This window comes from Schistocerca cancellata, chromosome 1 (genome assembly GCF_023864275.1).
Source record: "Schistocerca cancellata isolate TAMUIC-IGC-003103 chromosome 1, iqSchCanc2.1, whole genome shotgun sequence".
Lineage (NCBI taxonomy): Eukaryota > Metazoa > Arthropoda > Insecta > Orthoptera > Acrididae > Schistocerca > Schistocerca cancellata.
The window spans coordinates 429,232,520-429,252,274 of NC_064626.1; the positions used below are offsets into that span (position 1 = coordinate 429,232,520).

The 19,755-nt window shown below is 43.9% G+C and overlaps 1 protein-coding gene across 1 annotated transcript in view; it reads left to right on the forward strand.

Moving 5' to 3' along the window:
* LOC126181085 (uncharacterized) overlaps window positions 1-19,755 on the forward strand; it is a 199,800-nt gene that overhangs the window by 154,946 nt on the left and 25,099 nt on the right. Inside the window, exon 3 of the mRNA XM_049924746.1 lies at window positions 4,672-4,840. Within this exon, the coding sequence (XP_049780703.1) occupies window positions 4,672-4,840 (169 nt within the window). The remainder of the gene's footprint in view (window positions 1-4,671; window positions 4,841-19,755) is intronic.

The window sequence follows — 19,755 nt, forward strand, 5'->3', positions numbered from 1 at the left end:
AAGGTAAATCACACATTGCTTGGCTGAACTGTAGAATGGAATCTGAACATGCTACACTGCAGTTATAGAGACAGAACTGATTAGAATTATGAGGTCCTAGTCTAATGTTTCAAAAGGTAACGCATCTGTGCTCCTTATTACTAGAACCAAAACGAGGTTTGAATATAAAGATACCGGTATCTCGCCCTGTCCTGCACGCAGTCCCCTTTTAACCCCGTGGAAAACCTTTGGAGAATAATTGCGAGATAAGTCTCTCGCAGTGGAAGGCAGTTTGAGGCCATATGTGAGCTGAGAAGAGCAATACGAGAAGAGTGGACGACAATGTCACTGCAAGAACTACAAACCGTATCAACATCAATGATGCTGAGAATTTGTGAGGTGATTAGGCAGGAAAGAGGTTGGACAAAGTATTCGCTATGCAATAACACAACAGGACAGTGAGTGCCTTCATACCAATTTCCATCCAGGAAATGCAATCATCTTATTATATTAATCGTGCTATGAAAGAGACTATGTAATACAGTCACAATTGTTTTTGTCTTTATGTATCGACTACTTTGATAATAAATTCGATATATGTGTGCATCAGACATCGTCCTGTTACTCTCGTGGGATCTCTGCCTCTATATTGATTTCCACAATGATATTATTTTGATAATATTGTTGTCCTCGTATAATTCCGATCATCGCTTCTACTACAATCAGGTCAATGCTTCTCGTTTATTATGCTAAAAAACCTGGTGGCATTGCGGGCACGTCAGGCTGTAAGGGAAAGCAGACACGAAGAGGAATATGTTAGTGACCATACGGGCCACAGATGGAGAAAACCACTGACATAAGCGGCTTTAACAACGGGTAGATTACGATATTGCAGTGCCCGTGTTATTCCGATATTCCGAATTACGATGCAATGTTCTTCCGGACATATATACAACATAATATTTATCTGCCGACACCTGGCAAGCGACTTTCAAGTAAAATGTCTCCACTGTGCTGTAGTATACAGAATGGATGTAAGATTAGAGTTAGTGAACACATGGTTGACGATATATGAAGTTGGGGTCTGATCTTGAGTCGTCCTCGGATGGCCTAACGGTAAGGCGACCGCTCACGATAAGCGGGAAATCCAAGTTCGAAACCCGTCATTGTCATCATTCCATTATAGAGCTGATGGTTGTCCATGTTCGCTAAGCGCGAGTACATTTCTTTTAAGGGAAGATTGTCGTGGCCCTGCTTGGGAACGAGCATCATGGAAACGCCGAAGCTGGTCGGCTCTTCCCGTGCTTCTGTCGTGAGCATCTATGAAATGTAGTTGAAGGACGGTTAAACCACACCTCGACGACAAGTTGTTGTATATCCACGTCTCGTCATAGAACCTGGAGGTCAGAGACTTGTCCTCTCTCTGCAGGCGCAAATGTTTCAGTACTCGCCGTTCAGGGCACGTTGTTGAACGTGGAGCGCCACTACAGATGACCCCTTCGTGTTCTCATGTTGACTGAGCGGTAGTGGCAGCTCGTGAAACTTTTCACCAGTGTTCTACAATATCACAAAAATAAACAGAAAACCAATTCACAAAAAATATATTAAAATAGAAACAAGAACTCACTCAGTGACGACGTCCGCAGCTCGTGGTCGTGCGGTAGCGTTCTCACTTCCCACGCCCGGGTTCCCGGCTTCGATTCCCGGTGGGGTCAGGAATTTTCTCTGCCTCGTGATGACTGGGTGTTGTGTGGTGTCCTTAGGTTAGTTTGGTTTAAGTAGTTCTAAGTTCGAGGGGACTGATGACTTTAGATGTTAAGTCCCATAGTGCTCAGAGGCATTTGAACCATTTTTTCACTCAGTGACGAAAAGCAAAGTCCACAGACCACTGTTTTATGCTGCAGAGTTTATCTATAACTTTGGAATTGAAACCCTCAGCGTTGATTACCATATTCTTCTCAGTTCTTCTACCTAACCACATTCTCGGAATTCACGACATATTCATATAAAACGACCGACTATTTATGACAAGGATTATACAGATTTCATTGCTGCTCCCAGAATTGGTTGAAAACACGAAGAGGAAATCTTGTGATAAACCTCCAATGCGCCAAAAACAACATAAGTAATATAAACCTGCACTTGGGTGAAACATAGCGCTTTCGATTGGCCTCCCAGTACTGGCTTTGCACAGGTCTCTCGATTAGATTTCTGACAGCGTACTCCTGTTATTTCCGTTCTTGACTCCGCTGACATGGTGAGGCGAGGATTGTAGCACATTTCCTGCCAGCTGGAATGACGGCACAACAGGACATGGGCAGTCACACACAGACAGCTGCGTCTCTCGTCTGAGTGAATTATAGCGTGGCTGAAATCATTTCAGCACTCGACAATAGTGGTTTCTAGCTGTCATGGAGAGAGCTCTATAACATGTTTTCATCCGTTTGGTTTGCCTACCAGCACACTTTCGAAGAGAAGTGGCTTAATTTTACTACGATGTCTGTAGTGTGCTGTGGCACAGTAGCACATGATCGCTGGCTGCCACTGTGCAATAACGTCGTCAGTTACAATTATTGCAATTGGCACGGGACCCTATGACAGGGTCATTTTCTCGGGGAAGGAGGCTTTCTTCAGCTTGGAGCTGATAGGCCAGATTTTCTCTAACCCGTCCTAAATGGATTGTGCTCTGGGCGTACTAACTGCACCCAAGATCTAAGTATTTCCCCAAAATAACCGGCATTTTCCCGAACGCCCATTGCAGACAAACTAAAGGTTAATAAAATCTTCTCGTTTGACTCGGTTGTCAACTCCAGAAGATTTTATCATCGAGATTTGCCGAGAAAGTCTGCATTCTCATATAAACTGAAGGTTCTAGCAGGAAGTAGCACGTTACCGATGCGCTGTAAGTGGTAGCAGAAAACGGCCAATGAAAATGCCTACATTCTGCTTCTCGGTCTGATTAGCAGGAAGTCCTAAATGTTAAGTAATTTCTTGAGGCGGTTTGGAGCTCGTGAAATCGGGACGACGATCCGATTTAGAACGATTGTATAGTGCAACAGGGTAGAAAGTTAGTCCAGGTCTGCTACTAAACGTTTCCAATTTAAGCCGTCGGAGTGGTACGTCGTGTAATTTGTCTCACACACTGCACATCGCCAGTAGTACGTGGATTCATGCTGTAGTGGCAAGTGCGACGTTGCACAATGTCACGGAAGCTCCGAACACGAACCAATGAGAGAAGGTAATGGCAGTCAGCTATATAAAGGATTCGCCAAGCTAAGAGCCTGAGTTTCACTCATTGCCCCCTCTTAATACCAATTATGTTACGTCAACACTACCACGTCAGCAGTTTGTGGTCTTCAGATTACTGTTGCTGAGTCTCGATCACAGGGCCTTGGGTTCGTCGATTCCTGTCTGGATTGTGATATTCTCTGCCGGAGACTACGGGTTTATGTCATACTCAAGTAGTTAATTATTTATAAGTTCCATAGATACTTTGAACGGTTCTTTTAGTGAAATTATGTGGAATAAGGATGTGTGTACATGATCAGGGTTAACTTTAATGAACATATTACTGTTTTCTGTCCTACTCATGCAGCTAATACTAGTTTCTAAGTAGAAATTCTTCAACGGAATAGGAGGAGACGTCCAGTGGTAATGGTTTTGAATTAGATTTAAAACTTGCTTCGCTGCCTGTCAGACATTTTTTGTTATTGGCCACATGTTCAAAAATTTGTGGTGCTGCACGTTGAACTCTTCCCTGAGCCACTGTCAGCTTTAACCATGGGTAACAGAGGTCATTTGTTCTTGGTATGTACATCACTGTTCTTCTCAAATTCTAGTGGCTTATTTATGACGAATTTCATCAGCGAGCTATGACAGCACTGTTAAAATGTCGAAGAGGTACCTACATGACGTTCATGGGTGAACACCACATACTATTCTTAGTGCTCGCTTTTGTGGAATCAATACTTTCTTTCCAAGCGGTGAGTTACCCAGAAAATTATTCCGCACGACAGTAGTGAGTGGAAATACGCAAGATGAACAGTTATACAAAGAGCAAAAGTAGCTGTACTTAACTGTTTGAGAATCTCAGCAACATGCTTCTTACATTTCAGGTTTTCATCAGTAAGTACACCCAAAAATTTGGAGCGTTCTACCCTACTTAATGCTCCTGCTAATGTGCTACATCAGTTGTTGATATGACTCTTATTTGTTGTACAGAACTGAATCTGGTATGTTTTCTTTTCAAAGTTTAGAGAAAGTCAATTTTCAGAGGACCACTTAATAATTTTTCGGAAAATGCCCGTTACTAATCCTCCTGTTGCTTTCTCTCCAACGTTATTTATTATAACACCAGTATCACTTGCAAAAAGTACCCTATTTCACTTGTTGAGTGTGACGTGGAAGGTCATTAACATACATAAGAAATAGAAATGGACCCAAAATTGAACCCTGAGGGACTCCCTCTATGATTCCTCCCTCCACCCTTTTTCTACCACCATCATTCATCATTTCATCATCATCGCGATGCGCTAGTCGCTGAAGTGGCGTCATATTAAAAGACTTGCACGAGGCGGTCGAAATCCTCGAGGGGGGAATACCGGAGAAAGATACCACACCCACATTTCATTTTTTGCCGCTATGTTGAAGTCTGGGTAAAAGTGTAAGCAGACGGCGTGCCTTCTGTCGCAGGTACGCGATGACGACGGCGCGCTGCTGCCGCTGTGCTCGTCTGACGGCATCCCGCTGGAGAGACTGCGCGGCCGCCAGGTGTCTCTGCTGTGGGCGCCGCCCGCCAACGAGACGGCCGTCGCCGCCGGCTGGGCGCCCACAGAGCTGCTCATCACCGCCCTCAGCAGAGGTACGTAGGCTGCCACACCACGCTGGGCAGTTCGCCGGCGTTCCCACTCGTCAGCTGAATGTGACACACTGATCCGAGCTTCTGGTTACTCTCCCAGACACCTCACTCCTGCTATCCCACTAGGCACCCCACCAACCTACACTCATGTGATCATGCTTAGGCGGAGAGGGGGTGGGGGGGGGGGGGCGGGCAATCTGATATCAGACTCCAAAAGGCTCGTTCATGTCCATATATGTATAGTACTCTGAATGCGTAAGGGTGCTAGGTCCATTGTTTTTATTCATATTTTTCCCAAACCACTTCCACTATGTATTATGGTATCAGTGAAGGATTCGTACTCCATCAGTACCGACATCTGAACACTCCAAACCCTTCTCCCATGGTACTACTGCTTGAATACCTAACATACCATGGCTACTCAATAAAAGACTGAATGAGTCTGCAGTTAGGTCCAACAATGTTCCATACACTCCTGCAGTTGTGGGCAACAATTTCCCATACACCTCTTTCTTCTTCTTCTACTACTACTACTACCGCTTCTTTTTATTCTTCTTACTTGTCTTCTTCTTCTTCTTCTTCTTCTTCCTTCAAGTCTAGGCATTTTGTACAGTGCTTCAGTTGTCTGTGGTTAGTATAGGATCTCTCCACCTCTTTCTCGGTCTGCCCATTGATCTTTTCCCTATTGGTCGATAATCCATTATCATTTTTGCATTCTATATTCGTTCATTCTTGTAAATTCTCATCTCCATTCATTTCGGTACTGATTTAACTGTTGATTTATGCTTTTTTATCCTAGTTCTTATCTGACGGAGAGGGCGGGCAGCAGTCTGCTAATGATGCTGTGATATACTGGAAGGTGTCGTCGTTGAGTGACTGCAAGAGATTTCACGATCATTTAGACAAAATTTCTAGTCAGTGTAAGGAATGACAGCATGTTTTAGATGTAGAAAAATGTTAACGGAGATGGGTAGGAAAAACAATCCTGTGATGTTCGAATACAGCATTAGCAGTTTACCGCTTGACACCGTTACGTTGATTAAATATCTAGGCATAACGTTGCAAAGCAATTCGAAGTGGAACGAGCACGTAAGGACAGCAGTAGGGAAGGCGACTGCATGACTTCGGTTTATTGGGAGAATTTTGAGAGAGTGTGATCATTTGTACAGGAGACGACGTACAAGACGCTGGTACTCCCTATTTTTGAGTGCTCCTTTAGTTTTTGGGACCCCACCAGGTCGGATTAAAGGAAGACACCGAAGCAGTCCAAAGGCGAGCCACTATAATTGTTACCCGTAGGTTCAATCAGCGTGCGAGTAGCCGGCCGTTGTGGCCGACCGGTTCTAGGAGCTTCAGTCTGGAACCGCGAGACCGCTACGGTCGCAGGTTCGAATCCTGCCTAGGTCATGGATGTGTGTGATGTCCTTAGGTTAGTTAGATTTAAGTAGTTCTAAGTCCAGGGGACTAATGTTAAGTCCCATAGTGCTCAGAGCCATATTTTTGAAGCGTGCGAGTATCACGGAGATGCTTCGTGAACTCACTTCGGGAATCCCTGGAGGGAAGATGACGTTTTTTTCGCGGAGCTCTGTTGAGAGACTTCAGACAACAGATATCTGAAGCTGAAGCTGACTGCAGAACGAGTCTACTGCCACCAACGTACATTTCGAGTGCGGATAACGAGGATAAGATGAGAGAAATAAGTGCTTGTGTGGAGACAACCAGACTGTCGTTTTTCCCTGGCTCTATTTGCAAATGGAACGAGGAAAGAAATGACATCCCCCATGCACCATAACGTGGCTTGCAGATGTGGATAATTGTTGTGTTTCTTATTACATCTGATAGTCTGTTGCTCTTCTTAAAAAGCTCATTTCCGCAGATTGTATTCTTCCCTATTTTCCAGTAGGTACTGTCTAAAGAAAATGTTCAAATGTGTGTGAAATCTTATGGGGCTTAACTGCTAAGGTCATCAGTCCCTAAGCTTACACACTACTTAACCTAAATTATCCTAAGGACAAACACACACACCCATGCCCGAGGGAGGACTCTAACCTCCGCCGGGACCAGCCGCACAGTCCATGACTGCAGCGCCTTAGACCGCTTGGCTAATCCTCCGCGGCTATTATTATTACTGTCTAAGTCTCACTATCATCAAGTATGGCCAATGTTTTATACAACTTTTTTAGGGTTTCTTTCCTCAGTTGTTAATTCATTTTTCTGTAAATGGCCCCATTAATGTGCAGACTCTTTCCATTTTTTTGGTATGTCTTTTTCGTTCGTGAAGAAGTTGACTAGTGCTCCTGGAAGGAAAGAGGATAAACGTCTTAGTTACAACATTGGAGACTATGTCCAAAATGAATTTTTACTCATTTTTTCTGCTGAAAGGTAAGGACAACTTCGGTAGGTAGGAGAGGGGTACTGATGGAAGTGGAGCTGTGAGGGCGGGTAGTGAGTCGTGCTCGGTTGATTCGGTAGGTGATTCTCCATCCGAGGTTACACGCGTTTCGATCATTTACGGTCATCAGGTTCGTTCATAATGATAGCAAGAATATGGGAGGTTACGTGGCGCCAGTAAAAGTATTATGCCGTTGAAATACGGGAGTTTACGTGGTGCAAAAATGGCTTGGTTCAAATGGCTCTGAGCACTATGCGACTTAACTTCTGAGGTCATCAGTCGCCTAGAACTTAGAACTAATTAAACCTAACTAACCGAAGGACATCACACACGTCCATGCCCGAGGCAGGATTCGAACCTGCGACCGTAGCGGTCGCCCCCGTTCCAGACTTTAGCGCCTAGAACCGCACGGCCACTGACGTTGGAAGATATGGGAGCTGTGGCGCCAGTAAAAGTATTGTGCCGTTGAAAGATGTGTGGGATTACGTTGCGCCAGCAGAGCAGCCTGCAGGCTATAAGCCGGCGCCTGGCGCACACATAGCGCGGGCCGCCGCGCGTCCTTGCCAAGGCCGACCGGTGGCCCGCGCGCCCGGCCCGGATCAACCGCCGGCTGGTGGCGGGCGGACGCCTTTCGAAACCCGCGCCGCCTCGGGGCCGACCGCGCGCTCCCGGAACACCTTTCACGTAACCCGGCCGCTCTTTATTCCCCGCCACCTGCCCGAGCCACGTCGCCCGCGGCCTTAGTTGTCTCTCCAGTTGCGCCGCTGCTAGGTGTCGCGATTGCCAACTAAATGCGGGAAACCCGCATAAGTGCTTACGCCGCCGTGTCACGTCGTAGTGTTCGCCAGCCAGTGGCACGAGTAACGGACGTTGGCAGCATGCACAGTAGCGAGACTGGCTCAGAGTGACTCATCAAGTGCCAGTTGGTACTGAAACCAGTAATGTCGCTTTTACCGATCTTTCCTGCACTCGTTGTGGAGAATTAACAAGTAGATTTATTTAAAGTAACGAGACATTACCAGTTTATACACGGGAATTTTCTGGATACCGAATCATACTTGCTGACGGCAGAGGGAAATCAACGTCAGTGTCTCGTTAGTTTAATTAAGTCCGACTGGTGATGGAGAAGTGGCGTAACTTGAGTTGTGGTAGCCAGGACGACGTTTCTGTGGGGGCGCACTTTTTTGATAGGGAGCAAAAGTGAGGGACTGCTGTGGAATGATCAGCTGTATACATGCTGGACGTATTCTAGCTGGTTTTCATTGCACTCTGTGTAGGAATTAAAAGTTCAGGGAGAAAAAATAAAAACGTCGGGGTTTCCCGATGGCATTGCAATTCTGCCAGAGACAGCAAAGGACTTGGAAGAGCAGTTGAATGGAGTGGACAGTGTCGTGAAAGGAGACTGACAGATGAACATGAACAAATTCAAAGCAGGGATAACGGAACGTAGTCGAATTAAATCAGTTGATGGTGCGAGCATTATATTAGGATGTTGTTGATCAGTTTTGTTATTTGGGCCCCAGAGTAACTGGTAATGGCGAAAGTAGAGAGGATATAAAAAGTAGAGTGGCAATGGAAAGAAAAGCTTTCCTGAAGAAGAGAAATTTGTTAACACTCAATATAGATTTAAGTATTAGGAAGTGTTTCCTGAAAGTGTTTGTGCGGAGTGTAGCAAGTATGGAAAAGAAACAGTTTAGACAAGAAGACACTAGAAGAGTCTGAAACTTGGTGCTACAGAAGAATGCTGAAGATTACACGTATAGGTCACGTAGCTAACGATGAGGCACCGAATAGAACTGTAGAGAAAAGAAATTTGTGGCGCAGCCTGACTAAAAGAAGGGATCGGTTGATAGGACATACACTCCTGGAAATTGAAATAAGAACACCGTGAATTCATTGTCCCAAGAAGGGGAAACTTTATTGACACATTCCTGGGGTCAGATACATCACATGATCACACTGACAGAACCACAGGCACATAGACACAGGCAACAGAGCATGCACAATGTCGGCACTAGTACAGTGTATATCCACCTTTCGCAGCAATGCAGGCTGCTATTCTCCCATGGAGACGATCGTAGAGATGCTCGATGTAGTCCTGTGGAACGGCTTGCCATGCCATTTCCACCTGGCGCCTCAGTTGGACCAGCGTTCGTGCTGGACGTGCAGACCGCGTGAGACGACGCTTCATCCAGTCCCAAACATGCTCAATGGGGGACAGATCCGGAGATCTTGCTGGCCAGGGTAGTTGACTTACACCTTCTAGAGCACGTTGGGTGGCACGGGATACATGCGGACGTGCATTGTCCTGTTGGAACAGCAAGTTCCCTTGCCGGTCTAGGAATGGTAGAACGATGGGTTCGATGACGGTTTGGATGTACCGTGCACTATTCAGTGTCCCCTCGACGATCACCAGTGGTGTACGGCCAGCGTAGGAGATCGCTCCCCACACCATGATGCCGGGTGTTGGCCCTGTGTGCCTCGGTCGTATGCAGTCCTGATTGTGGCGCTCACCTGCACGGCGCCAAATACGCATACGACCATCATTGGCACCAAGGCAGAAGCGACTCTCATCGCTGAAGACGACACGTCTCCATTCGTCCCTCCATTCACGCCTGTCGCGACACCACTGGAGGCGGGCTGCACGATGTTGGGGCGTGAGCGGAAGACGGCCTAACGGTGTGCGGGACCGTAGCCCAGCTTCATGGAGACGGTTGCGAATGGTCCTCGCCGATACTCCAGGAGCAACAGTGTCCCTAATTTACTGGGAAGTGGCGGTGCGTTCCCCTACGGCACTGCGTAGGATCCTACGGTCTTGGCGTGCATCCGTGCGTCGCTGCGGTCCGGTCCCAGGTCGACGGGCACGTGCACCTTCCGCCGACCACTGGCGACAACATCGATGTACTGTGGAGACCTCACGCCCCACGTGTTGAGCAATTCGGCGGTACGTCCACCCGGCCTCCCGCATGCCCACTATACGCCCTCGCTCAAAGTCCGTCAACTGCACATACGGTTCACGTCCACGCTGTCGCGGCATGCTACCAGTGTTAAAGACTGCGATGGAGCTCCGTATGCCACGGCAAACTGGCTGACACTGACGGCGGCGGTGCACAAATGCTGCGCAGCTAGTGCCATTCGACGGCCAACACCGCGGTTCCTGGTGTGTCCGCTGTGCCGTGCGTGTGATCATTGCTTGTACAGCCCTCTCGCAGTGTCCGGAGCAAGTATGGTGGGTCTGACACACCGGTGTCAATGTGTTCTTTTTCCATTTCCAGGAGTGTAGATTTAAGTATTAGGAAGTGTTTCCTGAAAGTGTTTGTGCGGAGTGTAGCAAGTATGGAAAAGAAACAGTTTAGACAAGAAGACACTAGAAGAGTCTTAAACTTGGTGCTACAGAAGAATGCTGAAGATTACACGTATAGGTCACGTAGCTAACGATGAGGCACCGAATAGAACTGTAGAGAAAAGAAATTTGTGGCGCAGCCTGACTTAAAGAAGGGATCGGTTGATAGGACATATTCTGAGGTATCAAGAGATCACCAATTGCGTAATGGAGGGAAGTATGAGGGTTAAAAAATCTTAGAGGGAGACCAAAAGATGAGTACAGTAACCAGATTCAGAGGAATGTAGGTTGCAGTAGTTATTCGGAGATGAAGAGACTTGGACAGGATAGAATAGCATGCAGAGCTACATCAAACTGGTTTTCAAACTGAAGACCACAACAACAACAACATGTTTAGTGAAGTAAGATATATGCTATTCTGTTAGTATAGTCCTATTACTGAACCTCTGCACCTGTCGTAATGACTGCACCGGAGGCAAAGTTCTGAACACGTGCTTGTTCCACAGCATACTAGTTCTGCGAATGTCTCTCATTCCATCATAATCTGATGATGCCCTACAAAGGCGAAACGCCTCGTTAAAGCAATATTTTTGCAACCAAGACTGTTTTATTCAAGGAAAATGAGGAAGGCAAGAAGAAAAGAGGAAGAAGAAAATTGAAAATAAATATAAATAAATCATAAAGTACCATCACTATTTGAAGAAAAAATCTGCATACCTTGATTCTAAATTCAACACATTAATCTGTCAAAATAGTAATTAACTGATTTTTGTCAACAATATAAAAAATATTTTGCCCACAACTAAATACCTAGGAATTACAGTTAAAAACCACTTAAACTGGAACGATCACGTAGATAATATTGTAACGAAGGCAAACCACAGGCTGAGTTTTATTAGCAGATCACGTAGAAAACGCAACAGGTATAGTAACGAGACTGCCTACACTACGCTTGTCCGTCCTGGCTTAGAGTATCTCTGCACGATATGGGATCTTTACCAGAGAGGATTGACAGTATCGCGAAATATGGGAGAGAGAGTCATGGATGTAATAAGCGAGTTGGCGTGCCAATCATTCAAACAAAGGCGATTTTCGTTGAGACGAAAATTTTTAACGAAATTTCAATCACCAACTTTCTCTTCTGAAAACGAAAGTATTGTATAAAATAAGAGAAATCATAACTCATATAGACTAATTTAAGTGCTAATTTTTCCCACGCGCTGTTAGTGAGCGGAACGGCAGAGAAACAGTCTGAAGGTGGTTTGAGGAACTCTCTGAATTGGTCAGCAGTCATGTAGACGTAGATGTAAATATACAGGGTCATTCCGTGATGGTGTTACAAACTTTTAGGGATGATGGAGTGGGATAATTGTATCAATTTGAGGTAAGGGACCGTGGTCCGGAAATGTACAGGTCGAAAGTTATAAATGAAGACCGTTTTGATACAACTGACAGTGGAATACATGTTCCGGTACTGTTGTTGCTAAGACAGTAGGGCAGGCAACTTTCATGTGTGGTAGAATGGACTAAAACTAGAAAAAAAAGTCTGCTAAGCATGGGCTCTAAAATCAGTATCTGAACAGCTACGAGCACTTGCTCATCTGAAATACTGTGAAACGTATCTCTTTTACCGCAAGGTCTTTGGTTGCCACATTTTTGGAGGAGGTAGCATGGACCAAAAAAAAAATATCTCCAGTAAATACGAACTCCAAAATGCATACGTTAAGAGTTATGGGCACGCATTCGATAGAAGGGATGTGTTGTGTTTCACAGTGTCGTAGATGAACAAGGGCTTGTAGCTCTTAAGGTATGCATTGTAGAGCCCAGGCTTACTAGACACTTCGTTTCTTGTTTTGTTCCATACTACCACCTCTGAAAGTTGCCTATCGTACAATCTTAGCAACAACAATACTGGTACATGTGTTCCAGTCAGAGGTATCAGAACGGTTTCCCCTTATAGCTTTCGACAAAGTCGTTTTCGGGCCAGGGTCCCATAACGCAAGTTGATACGTTTACCCTTCTCCACCATCCCTGAAAATTGAGACATGCCGATGGTGATAACGTAGTGTGAGAAGGGTGGGGATGGGCATTACTGCAGCGACTTCTTCAGGCGTAGGACATGTCAGCTGCGGTATCATAGCATGTATTGAGGACTGGTTACTGCAGCTATGTAGCCATTTCAAGCGCATGTTTCCGTCTGTGTGCATCCGCCTTATGGTAAATCGGGGGACGACAGCTGTTACAATATCTTTATGCAGGAGAGGTGACTCTTTTAGCTGTATTAATAGAGATTATTTTATTTTCAGTCAGTTTCGTTGCTACATTACGCCATCTTCAGACCACTCTAAGTCACTAAGTGATACTGTAGATACTAGGTACTCATCGTTATACCTCTCACAGAGAGAGCTAAAAATCGATGGTGCCGCCGTTGACACCATTGTAGGAAAGAAGGTTCAGTGTTGCGGATATGATTTTTTTGCATCCTCAATTGAACTGAAAGAAGGACGCTGGCTGAATTGGAAAGGAATCAGCTCGAAGCTGCTGAAATGTGAATTTGGCGGAAAATGACGCGAACGAGCCGGGCGGTAGTAAAAATCAACCTGGAAGTCTTAAGGTAATTCAGCAAAGAGAGGCGATTAGTAAAGGAAATGGAAAGGATAAAGATAAAATTTATTCGACGTATGTCAGCAGACGTCCTTTCATCAGTAACATTCTTGGAGAGAGGTGCCTGGGAAGAAAGGAGGTCGGCCCAGGAAGAAGTGTTGGAAAGGCATCGAGAAGAGGATAGGATTTAATAGTTACATGGAAAAAACGAACAGTCTGCGACAGAAGTGACTGGTCGCATCAACAAGGCATCAGCTTTTAGTGTGTGTGTGTGTGTGTGTGTGTGTGTGTGTGTGTGTGAGAGAGAGAGATTCTATGAGACTTAACAAGAATGATTGCCCTGTAGAAAATGGTCATTTGAAATTACTGGCAATTGATTGCAGATAAAATAAGACCTACGACTACAAATACCGCTGAAGGTGTCATTTCTACTACGTAAATGCATGCTGCCGTGTTTATGTATGCCAGTTCTTACAAGAGAACCTCCCCATCGCACCCCCCTCAGATTTAGTTATAAGTTGGCACAGTGGATAGGCCTTGAAAAACTGAACACAGATCAATCGAGAAAACAGGAAGAAGTTGTGTGGAACTATGAAAAAAACGAGGAAAATATACAAACTGAGTAGTCCATGTGCAAGATAAGCAACATCAAGGATAGTATGAGCTCAGGCGCGACGTGGTCCCGTGGTTAGCGTGAGCAACTGCGGACCGAGAGGCCCTTGGTTCAAGCCTTCCCACAAGTTAAATATTTAATTTTTTATTTTCAGACAATTATTATCTGTCCGTCCGTACGTCCGATGCGAGGTAACTGCGCCGTAGTATGGGGACGCTACACCTAAACAAACATCGAAACAAAACGTATGTTTTAATAGAGCACAGGGAAAATTGTGCGACTGTAAAACTGTTTCATTTATTTGTTGCAGGTTATGTGACAAACTCTTATGTTTTCATCACTTTTTTGGGAGTGATTATCACATCCACAAGAAAAGCTAAATCGGGCAAGGTATAAGAATCTTTTTACCCATTCACCAAATGTACAAGTAAAGTGGGTCGACAAAATATTCCTGTCATGTGACGCACATGCTGTCACCAGTGTCGTATAGAATATATCAGACGTGTTTTCCTATGGAGGAATCGGTTGACCTATGGCCTTGCGATCAAATGTTTTCGGTTCCCATTGGAGAGGCACGTCCTTCCGTCTACTAATCGCACGGTTTTGCTGTGCGGTCGCAAAACGCAGACACTAAACTTACTATAGTGAAGAGAGACGTCAATGAACGAACGGACAGATCATAACTTTGCGAAAATAAAGAAACAAAATATTTCACTCGAGGGTAGGCTTGAACCAAGGACCTCTCATTCCGCAGCTGCTCACGCTAACCACGGGACCACGGCGCCCCTGCTCTCTCATTATCCTTGATGTTGCCTATCTTGCGCATGGACTACTCAGTTTGTATGTTTTGCTTATTTTTTCATAGTTCCACACAACTTCTGCCTGTTTTCTCGATTGATCTGTGTTCAGTTTTTACAAGGCCTATCCACTGTGCCAACTTATAACTAAATCTGAGGGGGGTGTGATGGGGAGGTTCCCTTGTTAGCACCTGATTTCCAAGTGTTCTCTCAACCGAATATCTTCCTTTTTAGCAACAGGAGAAAGACGTCGTGGAAGTTTGTCATTTAACTGCTGAAAACAGTCACTGAATCACGTCCGAAAAACTTCGGAAAAAACAAAAGACAGCACTGCCAGGAATTGTGAAGTTGGAGTCCGAATTCAGTTTTCATCAATGTAATTGTACATGATTCCTCCACGGGAATCGCTTATGCCAATTGAGCTTCAACACCCCTCCCACCGGACTGGTTAAAGAGCAGTCCAGCAAGGAACGTGTGGGCTTCGTGTTGTAGCTTTAGAGGTGTGGATCCACTGCGGTGGTGCCGGAAAAACACACGCTGCAGACGGATAGCCGCGAGACACAGGCATGCATGCAGGCGAGGCACGGCGCCGCCCACGCACGCCGCCCACCAGAGACAGCCTCCTGCTCACCTACTTGGCGAGTGCTGCTGCTGCGGCTGCGGCAGCAACATCTCATATAAGGCCCGCAGTAGGGGAAGTCCACTGGCGTAAACTACTTTCACAGGTGGCGGATTGTTACGGCCTTGCACCTGGAAACAAACATGTGGTGATGCTGGTCGGCTGTTGCTGTCATGAGCATCTTTAAAAACTGATTGAAGAATAGTGAAATCACGAATGGGTGGCAAGGTGCTGAGCGTTGACTTCTCATCACTGACATGGAGGTCGGCCACTTGCCCGCTCTGTGAAAGAGGATAGGCGGCAACCTGTGGCAGATCTGGCGACAGAGTACACTACTGGTGCAGCACAAGTGTTTGGGAACATAGCGTGTAGCATACATTGTTAAACACGGGGCTCCGCAACCGACGACCCATTCGTGTTCCCAAGTTGGACCAACGACACCGACATGATTCCACTCGGCACTGAATCTTCGAAACTGGACCGTACATCAATGTCGCCCGGTCGGATGAATCACGTTTCTTGTGACACCAGGTCGATGGTAGTGTTCGGATTCACCGTCATTCAGCCATGCGGCAGCTCGAAACATGCACTGCGCCACAGGTGCAGTCCGCTGGAGACAGTATTATGCTATGGAGGGCATTCACATGCGCTTCCGTGGGACCTGTGGTTGTAATTGAAAGTACTATAACAGCTGTATACTTCGTAAACATTAATGAGGCTTACCCACATACCTTGATGTCTTCGCCGACGTCGATAGCGTCTTCCAGCGGGACAGCTGTCCCTGTCGCAAGGCTGGAATCCTTGTAAAGTAGTATGAGGAGCTTCATACTGAATGCAAGGTAATATATCGGCCACTACACGCGCGTGATATGAATTCCATGGAGCATGTCTGGGACGCTATCGGCCAACAGCTCCACGCCCACAAACAACGGGAACTGAGCGACCTGAGCGTAGATATCTTGTGTCACACACACCTCCTGAAACCTACCAAGGATTTGGAAAGAAACTTCTTCTGAAGCTAAAATCGCTAAATGTTGCGTATTTCACGATGACCGGTTTCGACAGAAGCTTGCTGTTATCATCTGATTTTCGGAAATTGAAGTGCATACTCGTACATATCAGTTACATAGCGGGAACCCAGCAAGATTCTGCCGAAACCGGTCATCATGAAACAAATAATATTTAGCGATTTTGGGTTCAGAGGAAATTTCTTTCCATGAAATCGACAAATCGCGCCCACCACATTAACTTGTGTAACCCACCAAGGATGTGAATCCGTGGCATGCAGAAATGCCGGTGTGCTGCGTTCCAGAGATGGACAGACTCGCCGTTAAACCGATGCTCATAGCATTTTTGCTCATGAGATTATCGAGACTGTAACAGTTTTACGTTGCACAGCGAGTAACGGAATAATTTCAGTTGATATTCACAGTGTCCCAGGCGGAGGATATGCTCAACAATCTCCGAACATACCAATAAACTCGTTTTATGCGATAACAAACTCAGAATTCCATTCGGTTCCTGTTAATACACAGTGTACGAAAACTATGTAAGTGCTTCTGTCAAAGTGAATCAGCGAACTGAAAGAGTTTGAACGAAACATGGTTGTTAGTGAGCACAAGTTCGGTCGCTTTGACAAAGAGGTTTGGCGCTAAGTACTATAGGACTTGACATCTGAGGTCATCAGTCCCCTAGACTTAGAACTACTTAAACCTAATTAACCTAAGGACAGCACACACATCCACGCCCGAGGCAGAATTCGAACCTGCGACCGTAGCAGCAGCGCGGTTCCGGACAAGCGCCTAGAACCGCTCGGTCACAGCGGCCGGCCAAAGAGGTTTCATGATAGATAAATTTATCCAGTTGTTCTGACATAGAAATGTCAGGCGAGCTCACTACGCTCAGTCACCACTCTGATAGGCCCGAGAAACACTCTGTTTTTGGGCTGCCGAACACAGTCGTGTGAAGTTAGCACCCTTTTTTTCAGAAATATATATTTTTTTCAGAGTTCTTGATAGATATGAAATAGTTCTAGAGTTCTTTGTACAAAATTTCAATAGTTCTGCAGAATTTAGCGAAGAAGACAACAATACTCGAAAAAATTTTCGTACACAAATCATTCTTTGTCAATTTCCGCAAAATGTAAATAAGTATGACAGTACTGAGCACAGTTCTGAATAGAGCTCCAAGAGTTCTATCGAAAATCCCAGTAACATTTTTTTGTGCAGCTAATAGTTTACGAGATAATTGCAATTTAAGGAGAAAATTCTTTCACTTACTGTGAAGTTGGCACCCTTTTTTTCAGAAATTTATATTTTTTTCAGAGTTCTTGACAGATATGCCATAGTTCTAGAGTTCTTTGTACAAAATTTCAATAGTTCTGTAGAATTTAGCGAAGAAAACAACAATATTCGAAAACATTTTCGTATCGAAAACATTCATTGTCAATTTTCGCAAAAATTAAACTCGTACAACAGTTCTGAGGACGGTTCTGAACAGAATCCCAAAAGCTCTATCGAAAATGCCAATAACATTTTTCTATGGCTATAATAGTTTATGAGATAAATTGATTTAATGTGGGACACACTTTCTCTACAGAAAATATAAATATATTCGTACAACAGTTCTGATGACAGTTCTGGACACCACGTGAAGAGTTCTATCGAAAATCCTGGTAGTATTTTTTTGTGCAGTTAATAGTTTAAGAGGAAATTGCAACATAATTAAGAACTCTATAAGAGCTCCCACTGTGAAGCTGGCACCCTTTTTTACAGAAATATATATTTTTTTCAGAGTTCTTGATAGATAATCCATAGTTCTAGAGTTCTTTGTACAAAATTTCAATAGTTCTGCAGAATTTAGCGAAGAAAACAACAGTACTCCTAAAACTTGTGGTATCGAAACGATTTTTTGTCGATTTTTGCAAAAAGTAAATTCGTACAACAGTTCTGAGGACAGTTCTCAACAGAGCCCCAATAGTTCTATCGAAAATACAAATAACATTTTTTTGTGCAGCTGATAGTTTGCGAGATAATTGCAATTTAAGGAGATAGTCTTTTCACTTACTGTGAAGTTGGCACCCTTTTTTTCAGAAATGTACATTTTTTTCAGAGTTCTTGATAATTATGCCATAGTTCTAGAGTTCTTTGTACAAAATTTGAATAGTTCTGCAGAATTTAGCGAAGAAAACAACAATACTCGAAAAAATTTTCGTATAGCAAACATTATTTGTTAATTTTCGCGATAAGTAAATTCGTACAACAGTTCTGAGGACAGTTCTGAACAGAACCCCAATAGGTCTACCGAATATCCTAATAACAGTTTTTTGTGCAGCTAATAGGTTACGAGATAATTGCAATTTAAGGAGGAAACCCCTTCACTTACTGTGAATTTGGCACCCTTTTTTTCAGAAATGTACATTTTTTCAGAGTTCTTGATAGAAATGCCATAGTTCTAGAGTTCTTTGTACAAAATTTGAATAGTCCTGCAGAATTTTGCGAAGAAAACAACAAAATTCGAATAAATTTTCGTATCGAAAACATTCTTTGTCAATTTTCGAAAAAAATAAATTCGTACAACAGTTCTGAACAGAACACCAAGAGCTCTATCGAAAATCCTAATAACATCTCTTTGTGGCGGTGATAGTTTATACGGTAACTGTTTTGATGGAAGACCTACTGTATCCAGAGAAAAAAATTAAATCTTGAAACAGTTTTGATGAACAGTTCTGGATAACACCCCAAGACTTCTATCGATAATCATAATAACATTTTTTGTGGTTATAATAGTTTGTAAGATAATTGATTAATTGTGGGGCTCACTTACTCTAAAAAAAATTATGTCTATTCGTATGTTCTGATGACAGCTCTGGATAGCAATGTAAGAGTTCTATCGAAAATACTGGTAACATATTCTGTGCAAGTGTATTGATTACATAGTGTATTGTTTAGTGTATCCTGAAGAAGAGTTGTTGACGGACCTGTACATCACAGCCTGTAGTTTTTACTGGTACTTTGAAATTTAATAATGCAAGACTGTCAATAGATTCAGGAATGAAACTTTTATCAAAGAATTGGTATATTGTGAGCTCCAGGTGAAAAAAATTGTAAATCTCTGGAATACACTGTGCAGTGAATATTGATGTTTTCTTACATACTGAATTACACGTAAATGTTATTTTAGGTTCAATGTACTTAACGCTATTCCAAATAAAAGATAAAAAACAAATTTTATTCTTTGAATTATTACATTGTTGAAACAGCAAACCAGTAATATTTACGTTTCATGTTTTGATTATTTTAAAAAAAAATGTATTTTAAGAGTAAATTTTTTCTCCTAATGATTTAAGAACATAATATGAGATACTGCAGCTTAAAATACTTAATCCATTGTTGAATAATGTGATTCAGTGTGTATGCAAGCACTATATTATTATTCATCCATAGCTTTGTTTATGTAGCTTTAATAGTGGATGAGATACCGGTAACAGTATCTCGGTATGCAAACACGTTGATTACAGAAAACTGAAACTAAAGATTTGTATCTTTTGT